Below are 24,320 nucleotides of genomic sequence, written 5' to 3' on the forward strand. Positions count from 1 at the left end.
GTGAGGGGTGGTGCGGTGTGTGGAGGGGTGGTGCGGTGTGGGGTGGAGGGGTGGTGTGGTGTGTGGAGGGGTGGTGTGGTGTGTGGAGGGTTGGTGTGGTTTGTGGAGGGGTGGTGCGGTGTGCTGAGGGGTGGTGCGGTGTGTGGAGGGGTGGTGCGGTGTGTGGAGGGGTGGTGTGGTGTGTGGAGGGGTGGTGTGGTTTGTGGAGGGGTGGTGCGGTGTGCTGAGGGGTGGTGCGGTGTGTGGAGGGGTGGTGCGGTGTGTGGAGGGGTGGTGCGGTGCGTGGAGGGGTGGTGTGGTTTGTGGAGGGGTGGTGCGGTGTGCTGAGGGGTGGTGCGGTGTGTGGAGGGGTGGTGTGGTTTGTGGAGGGGTGGTGCGGTGTGCTGAGGGGTGGTGCGGTGTGTGGAGGGTTGGTGTGGTGTGTGGAGGGGTGGTGCGGTGTGTGGAGGGGTGGTGTGGTGTGTGGAGGGGTGGTGTGGTTTGTGGAGGGGTGGTGCGGTGTGCTGAGGGGTGGTGCGGTGTGTGGAGGGGTGGTGCGGTGTGTGGAGGGGTGGTGCGGTGTGTGGAGGGGTGGTGTGGTTTGTGGAGGGGTGGTGCGGTGTGCTGAGGGGTGGTGCGGTGTGTGGAGGGGTGGTGTGGTTTGTGGAGGGGTGGTGCGGTGTGCTGAGGGGTGGTGCGGTGTGTTGAGGGGTGGTGCGGTGTGCTGAGGGGTGGTGCGGTGTCTTGAGGGGTGGTGTGGTGTGTGGAGGGGTGGTGTGGTGTGTGTTGAGGGGTGGTGTGGTGTGTGGAGGGGTGGTGTGAGGGGTGGTGTGGTGTGCTGAGGGTTGGTGCGGTGTGCTGAGGGGTGGTGCGGTGTGCTGAGGGGTGGTGTGGTGTGTTGAGGGGTGGTGCGGTGTGTTGAGGGGTGGTGCGGTGTGTGGAGGGGTGGTGTGGTGTGTGGAGGGGTGGTGTGGTGTGTTGAGGGGTGGTGTGGTGTGTGGAGGGGTGGTGTGGTGTGTTGAGGGGTGGTGTGGTGTGTTGAGGGGTGGTGCGGTGTGTTGAGGGGTGGTGTGGTGTGTTGAGGGGTGGTGTGGTGTGTGGAGGGGTGGTGTGAGGGGTGGTGTGGTGTGTTGAGGGGTGGTGTGGTGTGTGGAGGGTTGGTGTGGTGTGCTGAGGGGTGGTGCGGTGTGTGGAGGGGTGGTGTGGTGTGTGGAGGGGTGATGCGGTGTGTTGAGGGGTGGTGTGTGTGGAGGGGTGGTGCGGTGTGTGGAGGGGTGGTGTGGTGTGTGGAGGGGTGGTGCGGTGTGCTGAGGGGTGGTGCGGTGTGTGGAGGGGTGGTGTGAGGGGTGGTGTGGTGTGTTGAGGGGTGGTGCGGTGTGTTGAGGGGTGGTGTGGTGTGTTGAGGGTTGGTGTGGTGTGTGGAGGGGTGGTGCGGTGTGCTGAGGGGTGGTGCGGTGTGTGGAGGGGTGGTGTGGTGTGTGGAGGGGTTGGTGCGGTGTGTGGAGGGGTGGTGTGGTGTGTGGAGGGGTGGTGCGGTGTGTGGAGGGGTGGTGCGGTGTGTGGAGGGGTGGTGTGGTGTGCTGAGGGGTGGTGCGGTGTGTTGAGGGGTGGTGTGGTGTGCGGAGGGGTGGTCTGTGGAGGGGGATATGGTGTGCAGAGGGGATGTGTGCGGACGGGGGGGAGGAGTGTCGAGAGGTGGTGTGAGGGAGGGGTGGATGCTGAGGATGAACTGGGAGGTTGGGATTTATTGATTATTTATGTTATTAATTTAGAGATACAGTGTGGAACAGTGTTTATGTTATTAATTTAGAGATACAGTGTGGAACAGTGTTTATTTTTAGAGATACAGTGTGGAACAGTGTTTATGTTATTAATTTAGAGATACAGTGTGGAACAGTGTTTATTTTTAGAGATACAGTGTGGAACAGTGTTTATGGATGTTATTACTTTAGAGATACAGCGTGAACAGGCCCTTCCAGCCCAGTAACCCATTGATTTAACCTGAACCCAATCACAGGACAATTGACAATGACCAACTAACCTATGTTTTGGACGCTGGGAGGAAACCAGAGCACCCGGAGGAAACCCACACACCCATGGGAAGGATACAAACTCCTCACAACTGGTGTTCCAATTGAACGCTGAACTCCGACACCTCAAGCTGTAATCGTGTTGCGCTGTCGGCTGCCTTTCCCATTCCAGCCAGGTTCTATCCCTCACTCACACACTGGGGTCGGTGTACAGAAGCCAATGAAACCAATGACCTGCATGTCATTGGGATGCAGGAGGAAACTGGAGTATCGGGGGAGAGAGAGAGAGCATGCAAACTCCACACAGACAGTGCTGGAGGTTGGGATCGTACTGGGATGTTAAACGCTGAGAAGGTAGGTGGATGAATTTGGGACCTTGGGTGAGAGAGGGTGGCTGGGTTCAGCTAATCACTTTTGGTCAATGTCTCAAGTGTCCGACTGGTGAACTGTTACACTGGAGCCCCAGCAAAGGTCTACATGGGACCTCATCCTCAGTTCCAGTCACCGGGAGACCACCCCCATGATCCTGGCCACACAGTGTGCGGTTTGCGGAGGTCTCCAAGTCCTTGCTTCGACTTTTGGTCAGAGGGTGGTCATAGTGTCCTCTGTTAGTGGCAACGTTTTCTCAGCAGCAGCAAGCCCAGGCTCTCTGCATCGTGCCTTGAATGGGAGCTGGGATCAGGGCTCCAACATCAGAGGTGGGCTTGAGGGGGCGATGTCATAGCAGAGATGAGCTGGAAGGAGTTGTGGATCTTAGGGCTCAAGATGCTGAAGACCTGGCCACCAGTGACGGACTCGGAAAGTGAAAGGTGGATTTGAACCCTGAGACAAGGAGGCACAAGTGGCTGGTACAGATGGAACACAAAATGTTGGCGAACCTCAGCAGGTCAGGCAGCATCTATGGAAATGAATAAACAGTCATCATTAAGGGCTGACACCCTTCATCAGTACTCGAAAGGTCTTGGTCCGAAGTGTTGACTGTTTATTCATTTCCATAGCATTTGTGTTTGCTTTGGTTTTCCGGCACTTGCAAAACCTCATGTTTATGGTATAGATGGAGCTGTCAGGTGCTGATCCAATGTCTTGTTTTGTGGGAGACCAACACTGATCCTACCTGGAGTGCAGATGTCCTCCAAAGCCCCAAATATAGGCCACAGCGAAGATGCTAGCAGACAGTACGTGATCCCTGGGCTGGATTTCGTCATCAAGATGCACTCGCTGGTGCTGGTGAGGGGGTATAGCCAGGGTTCCACCTTCAAAGGGGAAAACACTTATTCGTCAATTTAGAGATACAGTGTGAGAAAGCTGCTTAAATATTTCCAGTAGCCTCTCATTACAGAAGGGTTAAGCAGAGATCCATGAGCACCGTTGATCTTGGAAAACTGGACTCTCCAGAAAGCAGGTAAGGTACAGCAGACTTTGAGCCCGATTGAAGCGGTTGTGCCCCGGTCCGACAGTGAAAAACAAACCGATGTTTAGCCAATTACTGCTAACTTCACCCACCCTGCTGTCACTTATCCATCAAATGCCATCAGGGAGCTGCAACAAGTCTATCACCACCAGACTACATCTCATCTCCAAAGCTTCTTACCTGTAGCTATCCAGCTTCTCAACAAAACAACTCATTCAGGTGTTAATACCTAAACTCTCCCAAGGCCCGTACTCGCTGGAGGTTACAACAATGAGTGGGGATTGCACTGACACCTATCAGACATTGAAAGGCCAGGATTGAGTGGACGTCGGGAACTCGAGGACACCCTAGGAATACATGGATGTCCATTTATAACAGGAATGATGAGTACTTTTCTGAGCCAGAGAATGGAGAATCTGTGAAATTCATTGCCACAAACAGCAAAGAAACTCAGACAACTGGGTAGATTTAAAGTGAAGGTTGATCAGTTGTTGATCAGTCAGGTTGTCAAAGGCTATGGAGAAAAGGCAGGAGATTGTGGATGAGAAGGAAAATAAATCGGCCATGATAGAATGGTACAGCAGACTCGATGGGCCAAATGGCCTGTTCCTGCTCTTATGACTTATGGTGTAACTTCCTTTGAGCCCTACTGTTCACTCTGAGTGGCCTACCTTTATCTGACACCACACCCTGTCCCAAAATGGCTGATCACAGATCCCAGTCAACCCCGTCCACCTGCCCTCATCATATCCCTGATGTGACAACCAATCTGGAACCTATTAACCTAAATATACCTTTAAATATATATAAATATACCTATGGACTTGGCCACCACCACAGCCTGTGGTAGAGCATCCACACACTCACTGTTCTCTGGCAAACAAAAAAATTCCTCCTTACCTCTGTTCAAAAAGGTTGCTGCTCAATTCTGAGGCTTTGCCCTCTAGTTCTGGATACCCCCACCATAGCAAACATCATCTCCTCATCCACCCTATCTAGTCCTTTCAACATTCGGTAGGTTTCAATGAGATAACCCCACCCCCAGAGCTTTCTAAATTCCAGCGAGTACAGGCCCAAAGCTGCCAAACACTCCCCATATGTTAACCCCTTCATTCCCAGAATCATCCTCGTGAACCTCCTCTGGACTCTCTCCAATGACAATATATCCTTTCTGTGATAGGGGGCCTAAAGCTGTTGACAATACTCCAAATGCAGCCTGACTAGTTTCTTATAAAGCCTCGCATTATTTCCTTGCTTTTGTATTCTACTCCCTTTGAATAAGTGCCAATATTGCACTTGCCTTCTTTACCAGACGCAAACTGTAAATTAACCTTCTGTGTTTTTGCATGAAAACTCCCAAGTCCCTCTGCAATTCTAATGTTTGAATTTTCTCCCCATTTAGATAATATTCTGCACTACTGTTCCTTTTACCAAAGTGCATTACCATACATTTCCTAACACTGTATCCCATCTGCCACTGTTTTGCCCATTCTTCCAATTTGTCTAAGTCCTGTTGCAAACGCATTGCTTCCTCAGCACTACCTACCCCTCTACCTATCTTATAATCTGCAAACTTTGCCACAAAGCCATCAATTCTATTATCGAGATCATTGACAAGCAATGTGAAAAGTAGCGGTCCCAATACTGACCCCTGAGGAACACCACTAGTCACTGGCAGCCAACCAGAAAAGGCCCCTTTTATTCCCACTCACTGCCTCCTGCCTGTCACCTATTCCTCTATCCATGACAATATCTTTCCTGTAATGCCATGGGATTTTATCTTGTTAAGCAGCCTCATGTGTGGCACCTTATCAAATGCCTTCTGAAAATCTAAGTAAATGACATCATCTACCTCTCCTTTGTCCACCCTGCTTGTTACTTCCTCGAAGAACTCTAACAGATTTGTCAGGCAAGATTTCCCTTGACAGAAACCATGCTGACTTACTTTACTTTATTGTCGCCAAACAATTGATACTAGAGCGTACAATCATCACAGCGATATTTGATTCTGCGCTTCACGCTCCCTGGAGTACAAATCAATAGTAAATATTAAAAATTTAAATTATAAATCATAAATAGAAAATAGAAAAGGGAAAGTAGTGCAAAAAAACCAAGAGGCAGGTCCGGATATTTGGAGGGTACGGCCCAGATCTGGGTCAGGATCTGTTCAGCAGTCTTATCACAGTTGGAAAGAAGCTGTTCCCAAATCTGGCTGTACGAGTCTTCAAGCTCCTGAGCCTTCTCCCGGAGGGAAGAGGGATGAAAAGTGTGTTGGCTGGGTGGGTCGTGTCCTTGATTATCCTGGCAGCACTGCTCCGACAGCGTGCGGTGTAAAGTGAGTCCAAGGACGGAAGATTGGTTTGTGTGATGTGCTGCGCCATGTTCACGATCTTCTGCAGCTTCTTCTGGTCTTGGACAGGACAACTTCCATACCAGGTTGTGATGCACCCTAGAAGAATGCTTTCTACGGTGCATCTATAAAAATTAGTGAGGGTTTTAGGGGACAGGCCAAATTTCTTTAGCTTTCTCAGGAAGTAAAGGCGCTGGTGGGCCTTCTTGGCAGTGGACTCTGCTTGGTTGGACCAAGTCAGGTCATTTGTGATATTGATCCCAAGGAACTCAAAGCTTTTGACCTGTTCCACTTGCGCACCACCGATGTAAATTGGGTTGTACGGTCCGCTACTCCTTCTGAAGTCAACAATCAATTCCTTCGTCTTGCTGACGTTGAGGGAGAGGTTATTGTCTTCGCACCATGCCACCATGTTCTTAATTTCCTCTCTGTACTCAAACTCATCATTACCCGAGATACGGCCTACAATTGTGGTGTCATCAGCAAACTTGTATATTGAGTTCGATGGAAATTGGCTACACAATAATGGGTGTACAGTGAGTACAGCAGGGGGCTGAGTACACAGCTTGTGGGGCACCGGTGCTCAGAGTGATTGTAGAGGAGAGCTTGTCCCCTATTTTTACAGCCTATTTTTAAGACCTTGACTTATTTTATCATTAGTCTCCAAGTATCCCAAAACCTCAAACTTAATAATAGACTCCAACACTTTCCCAATCACTGAGGTTAGGATAACCGGCCTATAATTTAATCTCTTTTGTCTTCCTCCCTTCTTAAAGAGTGGAGTGACATTTACTATTTTTCAGTCCTCCGGGATCATGCCAGAATCAAGTGATTCTTAAAAGATCATGACCAATGCATCCATTATGTCTTCAACAACCTCTCTCAGGACTCTGGAAAAATGAGAGAAGTGCAAGACAGATATATTCCAACTAAGAAGAAATTTTCAAAGAGAAGAAAGACATTACCGTGGTTGACAAGTGAAGTCAGAGCCAAAGTAAAAGCAAAAGAGAGGGCATACAAGGAAGCCAAAGCTAGTGGAAAGATAGAGGATTGGGAAGCTTTTAAAATCTTGCAGAAGGAAACTAAGAAGGTCATTAGGAAGGAAAAGGTGAATTATGAGAAGCTGGTGACTAATATCAAAGAAGATACTAAAAGCTTTTTTAAGTATATAAAGGGTAAAAGAGAGTTGAGGATAGATATTGGACCAATACAAAATGACGCTGGAGATATTGTAATCAGAGATGCAGAGATGGCAGAGGAACTGAATGTATATTTTGCATCAGTCTTCACAGTGGAAGATGTCTACAGTATACCGGACATTCAAGAGTGTCAGGGAAGTGAAATATGTGCACTGAAAATTACGACTGAGAAGGTGCTCAGGAAGCTTAATGGTCTGAGGGTGGATAAATCTCCTGGACCTGATGGAATGCACCCTCGGGTTCTGAAGGAAGTAGCTGGAGAGATTGCAGAGGCATTATCAATGATCTTTCAAGAATCGCTAGATTCTGGCATTGTACCGGATGACTGGAAAATTGTAAATGTTACTCCACTATTTAAGAAGGGTGGGAGGCAGCAGCAAGGAAACTATAGACCTGTTAGCCTGACATCAGTGGTTGGGAAGTTGTTGGAATTGATTGTTAGAATGAGATTACAGAGTAACTGGAGGCACATGACAAGATAGGCCAAAGCCAGCATGGTTTCCTGAAAGGAAAATCCTGCCTGACAAACCTACTGCAATTCTTTGAGGAAATTACAAGCAGGGTAGACAAAGGAGATGCAGTAGATGTGGATTTTCAAAAGGTCTTTGACAAGGTGCCGCACATGAGGCTGCTTAGCAAGATTAACAGCCCATGGAATTACAGGGAAGTTACTAGCATGGGTGGAGCATTGGCTGGTCGGCAGAAAACAGAGAGTGGGAATAAAGGGATCCTATTCTGGCTGGCTGCCGGTTACCAGTGGAGTTCTACAGGGTCGGTGTTGGAACTACTGCTTTTTATGATGTATGTCAATTACTTGGACTATGGGATTAATGGATTTGTGGCTAAATTTGCCGATGATACAATGATAGGTGGAGGAGTGGGTAGTGTTGAGGAAACAGAGAGCCTGCAGAGAGACTTAGATTGTTTAGGGGAATGGGCAAAGTAGTGGCAAATGAAATATAATGTTGGAAAGTGTTGGAAAGCACTTTGGTGGAAGAAATAAACGGGCCGACTATTATTTAGATGGAGAGAGAATTCAAAATGCAGAGATGCAAAGGGACTTGGGAGTCTTTGTGCAAGATACCATAAAGGTTAACTTCCAGGTTGAGTCGGTTGTGAAGAAGGCGAATGCAATGTTGGCATTCATTTCTAGGAGGTATAGAATATAAGAGCAGAGATGTGATGTTGAGGCTCTATAAGGCACTAGTGAGCCCACACTTGGAGTATTGTGTTCAGTTTTGGGCTCCTTATTTTAGAAAGCATATACTGACATTGGAGAGGATTCAGAGAAGGTTCACAAGAATGATTCCAGGAATGAAAGGGTTACCGTATGAGGAACGTCTGGCAGCTCTTGGGCTGTATTCCCTGGAGTTGAGGAGAATGAGGGGGGATCTCATTGAAACATTTCGAATGTTAAAAGGCCTGAACAGATTAGATATGGCAAAGTTATTTCCCATGGTAGGGGAGTCTAGGACAGGAGGATCCTTCAGGATTGAAGGACGTCCTTTTCAAACTGAGATGTGGAGAAATTACTTTAGTCAGAGGGTGGTAAATCTGTGGAATTTGTTGCCACGAGCAGCTGTGGAGGCCAAGTCATTGGGTGTATTTAAGGCAGAGATAGAAAGGTTCTTGATTAGCCAGGACATCAAAGGGTACGGGGAGAAGGCAGGGGAGTGGGGATGACTGGAAGAATTGGATCAGCCCATGATTGAATGGCAGAGCAGACTTGATGGGCCGAATGGCCTATTTCTGCTCCTATATCTTGTGGTCTTTTTGCCTCCACAGATGTTGGTGGACCAGCTGAGGTCCTCCTGCTGTTTATTTTTAGACCACGAAGCATAGCAGTGGAATTCGGACACCCGAACAGCACCACCATTCCATCTTGGTTGATTTATTATCCCTCTCTTCCCCATTTTCCTGCCTTTTCCTTGTAGCCTTTGACAAGAACCTATCACCCTCCACTTTGTATACACAGTGACGTGGCCTCCACAGCCACCTGGCAATGAATTTCACAGATTCACCACCCTCTGCCTAAAGAAATTCCTCCTCATCTCTGCTCTAAAGGGATGTCCTTCTATTCTGGTCCTACAGCCCCCCACTATAGGAAATATCCTCTCCACATCCACTCTACCAGACCCTTCGATGCAGCCCCTCCCTCATTATTCTGAACTCCAGCCAGTACAGATCCAGAGCAGTCAAATGCCTTTCATTCCCAGAATCAATCTCCTTCTCCAAAGCCAGCACATATTGTATGTTCTTAGATAAGGGGTTGAAAACCGCCAACAATGTTTTGGGTAAGGGGGAGTTGTACTTCCTTATGGCCTGATGGTTGCTGTCATTAACCGTACCTGGTGGGATCGCACCGTGCTCTACTGGGACCTTCTGCCGGTCACGTGCGAGGTGTTTCTGAAGAAGGCTGTCGAGGATCCTGTTGAAGGCCCCTATCTCCGGCAACCCATAGGCTTGTGTCTGCTGCCGGAGTGCTGGACAGCCATGCCGGGGGCCGAGTGCCAGACTGCAGTGCTGCAGGAATTGGAGGGTTTTGGGGAGGAGGTCCAAAGCGAGGTCCCTCCAGAGGGCCAGCGTACGCCGATGCACCATGTACTGGCTGTAGACCGAGTTCAGCATGCGGCTGTAGACAGCCTGCCAGCCACCATTGCCCTGGAAGTGGACCAGGCTGCACCTGGTCAAGGTGGCGGGACTGGCACTGCTCAGCTCGCACGTCTCCAGGATGAGGGAGGTGGGGTCGGGCAGCGGCAGTCGCTCTCCGCTGGGCAGAGTGAGGCGGTTTTCCTGTGCCAGCAGCCCACTGACGGGCAGCAACCAGTCGAGGCACATCTCGCCGTCCAGCACCACCCACTGGAGCGGCTCCGGCCGCGAGAAGGGCTTCACCTGAAGGGACCTGAAGTCCTTGGAGTGCGTTCTATCCCGTACCCAGCGGTCGGTCTCACTCAGCTTCCTGCTCAACGCGCCCTTTATCCAGGCTCGCTTCTGCAGGGAGCCCAGCAGCTGGGCTGAGGACAGGCTGTTGGGGAAGTAGACGGTCACACTGACTGGTGAACCCATCAGGCCATCCCCTCCGGAACCAGCTGTCTGCCCCAGGTCAGCTCGAGACAGCCGATTCAATGCCTGTGACAAGACCCTGTATGAAGTGGTCTTGCCACTGCCAGCAGGGCCGAACAGGATGACCCCTCTGCTGTTTCTGAGTGCCTGGGAAAGAGCCAGAGTGTTACTGACCGCTTCCTCCGTCACCTCGTGTCCTGTGTCCAGAAGGCTCTGCCTAATGGCATCGAGGAGCATGGGGGAGTGCTCTTGTTGGGGAACAGATGTCTGGGCTCTGGGGAACAGGTCCCTCAAGACATCCTGCAGATCTTGGCGCAGCTCAGGGCTGGCTGTGGATGAGGAGAACGTGGACAACAGAGCCCTCAGTACCGAGGATTCCTCGAGTTCTCGAATTGACTCAAACTGAGCGGCTGGTGAGGGCTTGCCTCTCTCCTGGTCTCCTTCAACGTCCCCCGCCACACTCTGCCCAGCCCGATCTGACTGGGCAGGCATGACCCTGCTGCCTTCTGCAGGGCCTTTGCTTGTGTCGCCAGCCAGCGTGGAGGGCGCCGCCCGCAGAATTCGGTAAACGATCTTGGCTGATGCCTGCACCACCACCTCCACCGCCGACAGGCAGCAGTAATCCCCAAAAAGACTGGAGTCCCTTGCCAGCTTGAAGAACAGCCCAATTTTCCTGGCCAGGTTGGCAGGGTTTAGGAAGCCAAGGGTGAGCAACTTGACCTCGATGATGACCAGGATGTCTGGCCGGACCACGCTGACTGGTCTCAGCGCAATGCGCAGGTTCTCAGGCAGAGGGGTGCTCGAGTCAAATGCTGGGAAACTTGTGAAGACAGCGTAGTTGATTCTGGCTGGGATCACTCTTCCCTTGAACAAGATGCTTCCCAGAGCTGTTGGGTCCAACAGCCTCAGGTCCTCTGAACTCGTCGTCCGCCTGAGTCCCAGGGGAGCACCCTCCCTCTCTGGCACGTCCGTCAGGCTGTTGCGTGGCTGTTGCTGTGAAGAGAGAGTGTCCTGTTTCCAGGAGTTGTAGGTTGTTGTCAGTTGCCTGTAGGAATCCTGAATAGTGATTAACTGTTGCCCAAGGGTGGACAGTGCTCCGGGTGTCAGGAGCTCTGTGTCCTTCAGCTGCAGCCATGCGCCGGACTGGACAGCTCCCCTCAGTAGCTGAGCGAGGAGGTTGGAGGACATACCTTCACCGCACCGCAGGGTGACCAGCTGGCAGCCCAGAGCACGGGCAAGCTGTGAGAGGGTGGCAGATTTACCCGTACCACAGGGCCCCACCAGGGCACAGGCACTGAAGTTCTGAATGGCCAGTAACAGTGCCAGGCAGGTCCTATCAGTCAGAGGTGTGTGCACGAACTGGCGGCCAGAACCGAGGTACTCGTAGTCGTAGTACAGGCTGGTGCTCAGGATGTCTACGTAGCACCTCAGACCGAACAGCTTCCGCGGCGGCTCTAGCGATGATGGGTCAAAGGGGTTGGCCGAAGGATTCGTGGCTTCCCTTTTGGGGAAAAGCCAGCCCAGGCCAACCCTGTATTTGAGTAGTTTCTGCCACTGGAAGGAGGTCTCTGAGTCTGTGTTGGAAGCTATGAGATGGTGGCTGAGATCACGGTGATAGATGATGGTGACGGTCAGATTCCCAAGGAGGGAGAGCAGCCTCAGCTCCTCGGCCTTTTGTGTCATGGATTTGCAGAACCTACGAATGACCAGAGCTAGACGGTCTACCTTAGCCCTGTAGAGAGCCGAGAGCCAGGCCCTGGTAGCCGAGTGGGCAAACAGCACCTTCTTGACCTCCCACTGCCAACACAAGTTCTCGGTGATGAGGATGCACTGTTCTGGGTAAGACAGTGCCATCTTTGTGACCTGTTCCATCAGCTGCACTGCCTTGTAGGCGTTGGACTTGTCCGTTGTCTGCAGCACGGTCCTGTTGGTGTCTGTGGCAGATGCCATGCCCTCTCGGACGCAGGCTTCCAGGGCGCGGAATAGACTCTGTTGTACACCCAGCTCCAGCCTCTGGAACCAGCTAACCACAGTGTGGCCAGGCCTGAGTGGGGCTAGCAGCTCCAAGCGCTCCCTCCACTGGCCGTAGACAGCCAGCACGTTAACCTGAGGCATGACCAGCTGCACGGTGGCATCCCCCGTCGCCTCGCACTGAAGGTCCTGTACATCTGTGAAACACTTCTGCACAAAGGGCAGGAGTTTCCGGGGATCAGGCTCCAGGATAAACAGAGAAAACAATTCATCATCACTGAGAAAGTGAAGCCGGGGAAAGTCTCGACGGGCAGATTCCAGCAGATTGGACATCTGCACGGTGATCTGCTCCATGGCTGTGATGCCTGCGTTGAAGATCTCGCGGAGGGTCATGCACTCAAACTTGAGGGTGTCCTGGCCGTTGAGGACCAACTGAATCGAGGGGTTGGCAGACAGAGCTGAGATCACTCGCCGATACAATGCATCCACTTCCTTAATGTTGGACATCTGTGGACAGAGGAGCAGAGCTGTGGAAAGTGATGGCATCCAGTTATACGGAGCCCAGTCCCTCTGACTGATAACACAGTCCATTACGGTTATACAGAATCCAGCCCCTCTCTCTGATAACACAGTCCCATACGGTTATACAGAACCCAGACCCTCTCTCTGATAACACAGTCCCATACGGTTATACAGAACCCAGACCCTCTCTCTGATAACACAGTCCCATACAGTTATACAGAACCCAGATCCTCTCTCTGATAACACAGTCCATTACGGTTATACAGAACCCAGATCCTCTCTCTGATAACACAGTCCCATACGGTTATACAGAACCCAGCCCCTCTCACTGATATTGTGGTCCCATACGGACCAATACACAGAGCCCGAACCCTCACCCACCCCAGGTTCTTGGTGTTTTCTGACTTCAACACCATTGCGTTGGTCTGGACATCCCTGGACACTGGCGAGCTGGTGAGGGTGGGGGAGAGGGGCATTGGTCAGCTGTGGGGTGTGGGGATGGGCATCGGTCAGCTGCGGGGTGTGGGAATGGGCATCGGTCAGCTGTGGGGTGTGGGGATGGGCATCGGTCAGCTGTGGGGTGTGAGAATGGGCATCGGTCAGCTGTGGGGTGTGGGAGAGGGGCATCGGTCAGCTGTGGGGTGTGAGAATGGGCATCGGTCAGCTGTGGGGTGTGGGAGAGGGGCATCAGTCAGCTGTGGGGTGTGGGAGAGGGGCATCGGTCAGCTGTGGGGTGTGAGAGAGGGGCATCGGTCAGCTGTGGGGTGTGAGAATGGGCATCAGTCAGCTGTGGGGTGTGGGAGAGGGGCATCGGTCAGCTGTGGGGTGTGAGAATGGGCATCGGTCAGCTGTGGGGTGTGAGAATGGGCATCGGTCAGCTGTGGGGTGTGGGGATGGGCATCGGTCAGCTGCGGGGTGTGGGAATGGGCATCGGTCAGCTGTGGGGTGTGGGGATGGGCATCGGTCAGCTGTGGGGTGTGGGAGAGGGGCATCGGTCAGCTGTGGGGTGTGGGAGAGGGGCATCGGTCAGCTGTGGGGTGTGAGAATGGGCATCAGTCAGCTGTGGGGTGTGGGGATGGGCATCGGTCAGCTGTGGGGTGTGAGAATGGGCATCAGTCAGCTGTGGGGTGTGGGAGAGGGGCATCGGTCAGCTGTGGGGTGTGGGGATGGGCATCGGTCAGCTGTGGGGTGTGAGAGAGGGGCATCGGTCAGCTGTGGGGTGTGGGGATGGGCATCGGTCAGCTGTGGGGTGTGAGAATGGGCATCGGTCAGCTGTGGGGTGTGGGGATGGGCATCGGTCAGCTGTGGGGTGTGGGGATGGGCATTGGTCGACGGTCTGTCACCTTTGTTCACTCTCTCTCCAGATATTTCAGTTTCTGTCCTCGGGACAATGTTCCACCCCTCTTTGCTCTTCCCCGACCCTCTTGACCGCCCCCCCCTTTACCCTTGCCCTTACTGCCTACTCGTTCTGCCTGGAAGCTGAGACCCCCCCCCTTGGCATGAGTGATGGCACTCACCATGACACGGTCTGGTGTCCGAAACTTCATCTCCATTTCAGAGAGGATCCGGTGCAGAAAGACCCACTTATCCTGAAAATTTTTCCATAATTCCAGAAGATTACCTGTAGAACAGGGGGTATACACAAACACAACTGAAAATGGAAGGAGGAGACATGGGAACAGAAAGAAGGATGAGGTGTCGGGGGGGGCGGGTTGTGGAACGATGCAGGGTGAAGGAAAGTGATGTGGGAACACAGGGGACGAGGGGAGGGGATGTGGGAACACAGAGGTCGAGGGGAGGGAGGAGACGTGGAAATACAGTGGACGAGGGGAGGGGACATGGGAACACGGGACGAGAGGAGAGGACGTGGGAACACAGAGGACGAGGGGAGGGGACGTGGGAACACAGAGGTCGAGGGGAGGGAGGGGACGTGGGAACACAGCGGACGAGGGGAGGGAGGGGATGTGGGAATACAGCGGACGAGGGGAGGGGACGTGGGAATACGGCGGACAAGGGGAGGGGACGTGGGAACACGGGACGAGAGGAGGGGACGTGGGAACACGGGATGAGAGGAGAGGCCGTGGGAACACAGAGGACGAGGGGAGGGGACGTGGGAATACAGCGGACGAGGGTAGGGGATGTGGGAACACAGCGGACGAGGGGAGGGGACGTGGGAACACAGGGGACGAGGGGAGGGGACGTGGGAACACAGGGGACGAGGGGAGGGGACATGGGAACACAGAGGTCGAGGGGAGGGAGGGGACGTGGGAACACAGCGGACGAGGGAACACAGGGGACGAGGGGAGGGGACATGGGAACACAGAGGTCGAGGGGAGGGAGGGGACGTGGGAACACAGGGGACGAGGGGAGGGGACATGAGATCACAGAGGACGAAAGGATGGACCTTGTGAACACGACAGAGGATGAGAGGAGAGGCCGTGGGAACACAGAGGACGAGGGGAGGGGACGTGGGAATACAGCGGACGAGGGTAGGGGATGTGGGAACACAGCGGACGAGGGGAGGGGACGTGGGAACACAGGGGACGAGGGGAGGGGACGTGGGAACACAGGGGACGAGGGGAGGGGACATGGGAACACAGAGGTCGAGGGGAGGGAGGGGACGTGGGAACACAGGGGACGAGGGAACACAGGGGACGAGGGGAGGGGACGTGGGAATACGGCGGACAAGGGGAGGGGACGTGGGAACACGGGACGAGAGGAGGGGACGTGGGAACACGGGATGAGAGGAGAGGCCGTGGGAACACAGCGGACGAGGGTAGGGGATGTGGGAACACAGCGGACGAGGGGAGGGGACGTGGGAACACAGGGGACGAGGGGAGGGGACGTGGGAACACAGGGGACGAGGGGAGGGGACATGGGAACACAGAGGTCGAGGGGAGGGAGGGGACGTGGGAACACAGGGGACGAGGGGAGGGGACATGAGATCACAGAGGACGAAAGGATGGACCTTGTGAACACGACAGAGGATGAGAGGAGGTGACATGGAATGCAAGTCTGACAAAGAGCTTGAAGAAGCAGCAAGTTTTTTGATGGTAGTTGTTGATTGCAGTACTGCACAGATGCAACAGGAGCGTTCTCACTCAGATCTAACAAAGATTTTCGACGGGAAACCCAGTCTCTATAAAAGAGAGGTACTGCCTAGTGCAGTGGTCATCATAGGAGTGGTTGTCATCGGAGAAGTCTGGGGCAGAGGAGGAAGGCCTTGGCTCAGCAAGGCTTCGATGAGAACAGGTAAGTTCATTTCTTATTTTTACCCAGCTCTTGATAGAATAGGGGATATGTCTACAGAGCCAGCGTTCTGTTCTGGGTGTCAGATGTGGGAATTCCGGGAGACTCCCAGCCTCCCCGATGGCTTCATCTGTGGCAGGTGGATCGAGCTGCAGCTCCTTAGAGACCGAGTTAGGGAACTGCTGCGCTGCAGCTCGATGACCTTCGTCTGGTCAGGGAGACCGAGGCAGTGATAGACAGCAGCTACAGGGAGGTTGTCACCCTAAGGCCACAGGAGACAGTTAAATGGGTGACTGTCAGGAGAGGGAAGGGAGAACGTCAGATAGTGGAGAGCACCCCTGTGACTGCCCCTCAAGAATAAGTACTCCAACAAGTACTCCATTCCTACCTGGGGAGAGCAACAGTGGCCGTGCCTCTGGCACAGAGTCTGGCCCTGTGGCTCAGAAGGGTAGGGAACGGAAGAGGGTGGCAGCAGTGATAGGGGACTCTATAGATAGGCGATTCTGTGAACACGAAAGTGAAACACAGATGGTAGTTTGCCTCTCAGGTGCCAGGGTCTGAGATGTTTCTGAACATGTCCACAATATCCTGAAAAGGGAGGGTGAGCAGTCAGAGGTCGTGGTACATATTGGTACCAATGACACAGGTAGAAAAAGGGAGGAGGTCCTGAAAGCAGAATACAGGGAGTTAGGAAGGAATCTGACAAGCAGGGTAGTAATCTCAAGATTGCTGCCTGTGCCACACGACAGTGAATATAGGAGTTGAATGTGGTGGAGGATAAACGTGTGGCTGAAGAATTGGAGCGGGGCAGGGGCTCAGAGTTCCGGAGAATTGGGACTCTTCTGCGGCAGGTGGGACCTGTACAAAGGGACCGGTTGCAGTCAAATCCGAGGGGGACCAATATTCTTTCATGCAGATTTACTAGAGCTGTTCGGAGTGGTTTAAACTAATATGGCAGGGGGTTGGGAACCAGTATGACAGAGCTGAGGATGAGCCAGTGGGTTTACAGGTAGATGAAGGGTGTAACATGAATGTAAGGAAGGACAAGCCACTGATTGGGTACAAATGCAGACAGAGTGAACAGTTAAATTGTACCACAGAGCGAAATTCAAATGGGCGAAGAATGCAGGACTGAAGACGCTGTACTTAAATGCGTGTAGCATTTGAAATAAGGTGGACAAACTCATGGCGCAATGAGAGATTGGTTGGTATGATATTGTGGGTGTCACTGAGTCATGGCTGAAAGAAGGCCATAGCTGGGAGTTTAACATCAAAAGGATATACTTTATATCACAAGGACAGGCAGAAAGACATAGGTGTGGTGTGGCTCTGTTGGTAAGAGATGAAATTACATCTTTAGAAAGAGGTGACATAGGGTCAGAGAATGTTGAATCTCTGTGGATGGAGTTAAGAAACTGCAAGGGTAAAAAAAAAACATTATGGGAATCATATATAGGCCTCCAAATAGTAGCCAAGATGTAGGGTTGAGATTGCAAAGGGAGCTGGAAAAGGCATGTAATGAGGGTAATGACGCTATTGTAATGGGGGGGGGACTTCAATATGCAAGGGGATTGGAAAATCAGGTTGGTGTTGGATTGCAAGAGAGAGAATTTGTTGAATACCTACGAGGTGGCAACATTGCATTTGTCTCCTTTACCAGACTGAACCTGTAATCTTTCCTTCTGCGTGTCCTGCTCGGCACCTGATTTTTGAACTTTCTCCCCATTTAGATAAAAGTCTGCCCTATTGTTCCGCTTACCTCATTGCACTATTACAAATTGCCAGGTAGGATGCTGTGGCCATCACAGAATCGTGGCCAAGCGATGGTGTGGTTGGGAACTGAATGTCCAAGGTTACACATTGTATCGAAGAGATAGGAAGGTAGTTTTCAGAAAGTGTTTGATAAGGTGCCACATGAGGCTGCTTAGCAAGATAAAATCCTGTGGTGTTCAGGAAAGATACTGGCATGGATAGAGGAATGGCTGACAGGCAGGAGGCAGTGAGTGGGAATAAAAGGGCCTTTTCTGTTTGGCTGCCAGTGACTAGTGGTGTTCCTCAGGGGTCAGTATTGGGACAGCTACTTTTCAGAATCAGGTTTATTATCACCGGCATGTGACGTGAAATTTGTTAACTTAGCAGCAGCAGCTCAATGCAATATATAATCTAGCAGAGAGAAAAAAAAATTTAAAAATTAGCGAGTAAATCAATTATGTGTATTGAATAGATTAAAAAAAAACGTGCAAAAACAGAAATACTGTATATTAAAAAAGTGAGGTAGAGTCTAAAGCTTCAAAGTCCATTCAGGAATCGGATGGCAGAGGGGAAGAAGCTGTTCCTGAATCGCTGAGTGTGTGCCTTCAGGCTTCTGTACCTCCTGCCTGATGGTAACAGTGAGAAAAGGGCATGTCCTGGGTGCTGGAGGTCCTTAATAATGGATGCTGCCTTTCTGAGACACCGCTCCCTAAAGATGTCCTGGGTACTTTGTAGGCTAGTACCCAAGATGGAGCTGACGAGATTTACAACCTTCTGCAGCTTCTTTCAGTCCTGTGCAGTAGCCCCTCCATACAATAGACAATAGGTGCAGGAGTAGGCCATTCGGCCCTTTGAGCCAGCACCGTCATTCACTGTGATCATGGCTGATCATCCACGATCAGTATCCAGTTCCTGCCTTATCCCCATAACCTTTGATTCCACTATCTTTAAGAGCTCTATCCATCTCTTTCTTGAAAGCATCCAGAGACTTGGCCTCCACAGCCTTCTGGGGCAGAGCATTCCATACATCCACCACTCTCTAGGTGAAAAAGTTTTTCCTCAACTCTGTTCTAAATGGCCTACCCCTAATCCTTAAACTGTGACCTCTGGTTCTGGACTCACCCATCAGCGGGAACATGCTTTCTGCCTCCAGCGTGTCCAATCCCTTAATAATCTTATATGTTTCAATAAGTTCCCCTCTCAGCCTTCTAAATTCCAGAATATACAAGCCCAGTTGCTCCAATCTTTCGACATATGACAGTCCCACCATCCCGGGAATTAACCTTGTGAACCTACGCTGCACTCCCTCAATAGCAAGAATGTCCTTCCTCAAATTTGGAGACCAAAACTGCACACAGTACTCCAGGTGTGGTCTCACCAGGGCCCTGTACAGCTGCAGAAGGACCTCTTTGCTCTTATACTCAATTCCTCTTGTTATGAAGGCCAGCATGCCATTAGCTTTTTTCACTGCCTGTTGTACTTGCATGCTTGCTTTCAGTGACTGATGTACAAGAACACATAGATCTTGTTGTGCTTCCCCTTTTCCTAACTTGACTCCATTTAGATAATAATCTGCCTTCCCGTTCTTACCACCAAAGTGGATAACCTCACATTTATCCACATTAAACTGCATCTGCCATGCATCTGCCCACTCACCCAACCTGTCCAAGTCACCCTGCATTCTCATAACATCCTCCTCACATTTCATACTGCCACCCAGCTTTGTGTCATCGGCAAATTTGCTGTTACTTTTAATTCCCTCATCTAAATCATTAATATATATTGTAAACAGCTGCGGTCCCAGCACTGAACCCTGCGGTACCCCACTGGTCACCGCCTGCCATTCCAAAAGGGACCTGTTAATTGCTACATACCAGACAGTGATGCAGCCTGTCAGAATGCTCTCCACAGTACAACTATAGAAGTTTTTGAGTGTATTTGTTGACATACCAAACCTCTTCAAACTCCTAATAAAGTATAGCCGCTGTCTTGCCTTCTTTATAACTACATTGATATGCTGGGACCAGGTTAGATCCTCAGAGACCTTGACACTCAGGAACTTGAAACTGCTCACTCTCTCCACTTCTGATCCATCTAAAGGATTGGTATGTGTTCCTTCGTCTTACACTTCCTGCAGTCCACAATCAGCTCTTTTGTCTTATTGACACTGAGTGCCAGGTTGTTGCTGTGGCACCACTCCACTAGTTGGCATATCTCACTCCTGTATGCCCTCTCGTCACCACCTGAGATTCTACCAACAATGGTTGTATCATCAGCAAATTTATGGATGGTATTTGAGCTATGCCTAGCCACATTGTCATGGGTATATAGAGAGTACAGCATTATTTCTCCATGAATTGGATAACGATTTGGCTTTGTGGCAAAGTCTGTGGATAATACAAAGATAGGTGGAGGGGTAGGCAGTACTGAGAAAACAATGCAATTGAATTGGAAGAATGGGCAAAAAAGTGGCAGATGGAATACAGTGTTGGGAAATGTATGATAATGCATTTTGGTAAAAGGGACAATAGTGCAGACTATTATCTAAATGGGGAGAAGGTTCAAACATCAGAGGTGCAGAGGGACTTGGGGAGTTCTCATGCAAAACTCCCAAAAGGTTAATTTACAAGTTGAGTCTGTGGTAAAGAAGGCAACTGCAATGTTGGCATGTATTTCAAGGGGAATAGAATATAAAAACAAGGAGATTAACGCTGAGCCTTTATAAGACACTAGTCAGGCCGCACTTGGAGTATTGTCAACAGTTTTGGCCCCGTATCTCAGAAAGGATGTGTAGTTATTGGAGAAAGTCTAGAGGAGGTTCACAAGGATGATTCTGGGAATGAAAGGGTTAACATATGAGGAGTGTTTGGCGCTTTGGGCCTGTACTCACTGGAGTTCAGAAGAATGCAGTGAATCTCATTGATACCTACTGAATATGGAAAGGACTAGATAGGGTAGATGCGGAGAGGACGTTTCCTATGGTGGGGGTATCCAGAACTAAAGGGCACAGCCTCAAAATTCAGGGGCAACTCTTTAGAACAGAGGTAAGGAGGATTTTGTTTTGTCAAAGAGTAATGAATCTATGGAATGCTCTGTCACAGACTGCTGTGGAGGCCAGGTCTGTGGGTACATTTAAGGCGGAAGTTGATCGCTTCCTGATCGGTCAGGGCATCAAAGGTTATGGAGAGAAGGCAGGTGTAAGGGGTTGAGTGGGATCCAGGATCAGCCATGATGGAATGGCAGAGCAGACTTGATGGGCTGAATGGCCTAATTCTGCTCCTGTGTCTTATGGTCCCCTCCTCTCGTCCCTCGTGTTCTCACGCCCCCTCCTCTCGTCCACTGTCGTGTTCCCATGTCCTGTTCTCTCATGATCTGTTGTGTCCCCATGTCCCCTCCCCTCATGATCTGTTGTGTCCCCAAGTCCCCTCTCCTCGTATCTGCTATGTCCCCACGTCCCCCCCCCGTGATCTGTTGTGTCCCCAAGTCCCCTCTCCTGGTGATCTGCTGTGTCTCCATGTCCCCTCCCCTTGTGATCTGTGTCCCCAAGTCCCCTCCCCTCATCCTCAATCTTACTATGTAACCTCCTCTCGTCCTCTGTCAAGTTCTCACGTCCCCTCCCCTCATCCTCCAAAATGTTCTTATGTCCCCTCCCCTCCCCTCATCCTCCATCCTGTCCCCACGTCCCCTCCCCTCCCCTCATCCTCCATCCTCTCCTCACGTCCCCTCCCCTCATCTTCCATCCTGTCCCCACATCCCCTCCCCTTCCCTCATCCTCCATCCTGTCCCCACATCCCTCCCCTCATCCTCCATCCTGTCCCCACGTCCCCTCCCCTCATCCTCCATCCTCTCCTCACGTCCCCTCCCCTCACGTCCCCTCCCCTTATCCTCCATCCTGTCCGCACATCCCTCCCCTCATCCTCCATCCTGTCCCCACGTCCCCTCCCCTCATCCTCCATCCTCTCCTCACGTCCCCTCCCCTCATCCTCCATCCTGTCCCCACATCCCTCCCCTCATCCTCCATCCTGTCCCCACATCCCTCCCCTCATCCTCCATCCTGTCCCCACGTCCCCTCCCCTCATCCTCCATCCTCTCCTCACGTCCCCTCCCCTCATCCTCCATCCTGTCCCCACGTCCCCTCCCCTTCCCTCATCCTCCATCCTGTCCCCACATCCCTCCCCTCATCCTCCATCCTGTCCCCACGTCCCCTCCCCTTCCCTCATCCTCCATCCTGTCCCCATGTCCCTCCCCTCATCCTCCATCCTGTCCCCATGTCCCCTCCCCTCATCCTCCATCCTGTCCCCACGTCCCTCCCCTTCCCTCATCCTCCATCGTGTCCCCACATCCCCTCCCCTCATCCTTTACTGTGTTCCCATGTCCCAACTTCTCATCCACTGTTGCGTTCCCACGCCTCATCCCTCGTCTTCCGTGTTCCCACATTCCCTTCATTTGAACTCCATGTCTCCAAGTCCTATCCCGTCATCCTCCCTCACGTTACCATGAGCCCTCCCTCATCCACCAGCAGGGCTGGGCAAACGTGGCTGACAAAGGAAGTTGAGGATTGCATAAAAACCATGGAAAGGACATATAAGGTAGCAAAAGTGAGTGGGAAGTTTGGATGATTGGGAAGCTTTTAAAATCCAACAAAAGGCCACCCTCGAGTGGAGGAACATCTTGTATTCTGTCTGGGTAGCCTCCAACCTGATGGCATGAACATTGATTTCTCGAACTTCTGGTAATGTCCCCCTCCACCCTTCATCACCATTCCCATTCCCTTTTCCCTCTCTCACCTTATCTCCTTGCCTGCCCATCGCCTCCCTCTAGTATCCCACCCCCCTTTTCTTTCTTCCAGCTTTGCATATGGTGACACACACGTGCTATGATAATAAATTTACTTTGATCTATCACCACTCCACCTAACTTCCCAGCAGATCTAGTAGTAAAAGTGGCAGGCCGACAAATCCAGGGCAAGCATTAAAAAGGGCTAAGAGAGTTGTAAAAGAGTGCCTGAAGGCTTTATGTGTCAATGCAAGGAGCATTCGTAATAAGGTGGATGAATTGAAAGTGCAGATTGTTATTAATGATTATGATATAGTTGGGATCACAGAGACATGGCTCCAGGGTGACCAGGGATGGGAGCTCAACGTTCAGGGATATTCAATATTCAGGAGGGATAGACACGAAGGAAGGGGAGGTGGGGTGGCGTTGCTGGTTAAAAAAGAGATTAACGCAATAGAAAGGAAGGACATAAGCCGGGAAGATGTGGAATCGATATGGGTAGAGCTGCGTAACACTAAGGGGCAGAAGACGCTGGTGGGAGTTGTGTACAGGCCACCTAACAGTAGTAGTGAGGTCGGAGATGGTATTAAACAGGAAATTAGAAATGTGTGCAATAAAGGAACAGCAGTTATAATGGGTGACTTCAATCTACATGTAGACTGGGTGAACCAAATTGGTAAAGGTGCTGAGGAAGAGGATTTCTTGGAATGTATGCGAGATGGTTTTTTGAACCAACATGTCGAGGAACCGACTAGAGAGCAGGCTATTCTGGACTGGGTTTTGAGCAATGAGGAAGGGTTAATTAGCGATCTTGTCGTGAGAGGCCCCTTGGGTAAGAGTGACCATAATATGGTGGAATTCTTCATTAACATGGAGAGTGACGTAGTTAATTCAGAAACAAAGGTTCTGAACTTAAAGAGGGGTAACTTTGAAGGTATGAGACATGAATTAGCTAAGATAGACTGGCAAATGACACTTCAAGGATTGACGGTGGATATGCAATGGCAGGCATTTAAAGGTTGCATGGATGAACTACAACAATTGTTTATCCCAGTTTGGCAAAAGAATAAATCAAGGAAGGTAGTGCACCCGTGGCTGACAAGAGAAATTAGGGATAGTATCAATTCCAAAGAAGTAGCATACAAATTAGCCAGAGAAAGTGGCTCACCTGAGGACTGGGAGAAATTCAGAGTTCAGCAGAGGAGGACAAAGGGCTTAATTAGGAAGGGGAAAAAAGATTATGAGAGAAAACTGGCAGAGAACATAAAAACGGACTGTAAAAGCTTTTATAGATATGTAAAAAGGAAAAGACTGATAAAGACAAATGTAGGTCCCCTGCAAACAGAAACAGGTGAATTGATTATGGGGAGCAAGGACATGGCAGACCAATTGAATAATTACTTTGGTTCTGTCTTCACTAAGGAGGACATAAATAATCTTCCAGAAATAGTAAGGGACAGAGGGTCCAGTGAGATGGAGGAACTGAGCGAAATACATGTTAGTAGGGAAGTGGTGTTAGGTAAATTGAAGGGATTGAAGGCAGATAAATCCCCAGGGCCAGATGGTCTGCATCCCAGAGTGCTTAAGGAAGTGGCCCAAGAAATAGTGGATGCATTAGTGATAATTTTTCAAAACTCGTTAGATTCTGGACTAGTTCCTGAGGATTGGAGGGTGGCTAATGTAACCCCACTTTTTAAAAAAGGAGGGAGAGAGAAACCGGGGAATTATAGGCCGGTTAGCCTAACGTCGGTGGTGGGGAAACTGCTGGAGTCAGTTATCAAGGATGTGATAACAGCACATTTGGAAAGCGGTGAAATGATCGGACAAAGTCAGCATGGATTTGTGAAAGGAAAATCATGTCTGACGAATCTCATAGAATTTTTTGAGGATGTAACTAGTAGAGTGGATAGGGGAGAACCAGTGGATGTGGTATATTTGGATTTTCAAAAGGCTTTTGACAAGGTCCCACATAGGAGATTAGTGTGCAAACTTAAAGCACACGGTATTGGGGGTAAGGT

General features: G+C 51.0%; 1 protein-coding gene across 1 annotated transcript in view; it reads right to left on the minus strand.

Annotated features, from left to right (window-relative positions):
• LOC134349967 (dynein heavy chain domain-containing protein 1) overlaps positions 1–24,320 on the minus strand; it is a 221,153-nt gene that overhangs the window by 76,250 nt on the left and 120,583 nt on the right. Inside the window, exons 19-21 of the mRNA XM_063054919.1 lie at positions 14,043–14,146; positions 9,318–12,510; positions 3,124–3,262 (exon numbers count right to left, since the gene is read on the minus strand). Coding sequence (XP_062910989.1) covers positions 3,124–3,262; positions 9,318–12,510; positions 14,043–14,146 — 3,436 coding nt within the window. The remainder of the gene's footprint in view (positions 1–3,123; positions 3,263–9,317; positions 12,511–14,042; positions 14,147–24,320) is intronic.

The sequence above is a fragment of the Mobula hypostoma genome, chromosome 7 (assembly GCF_963921235.1).
Source record: "Mobula hypostoma chromosome 7, sMobHyp1.1, whole genome shotgun sequence".
In the NCBI taxonomy this organism is placed as follows: domain Eukaryota; kingdom Metazoa; phylum Chordata; class Chondrichthyes; order Myliobatiformes; family Myliobatidae; genus Mobula; species Mobula hypostoma.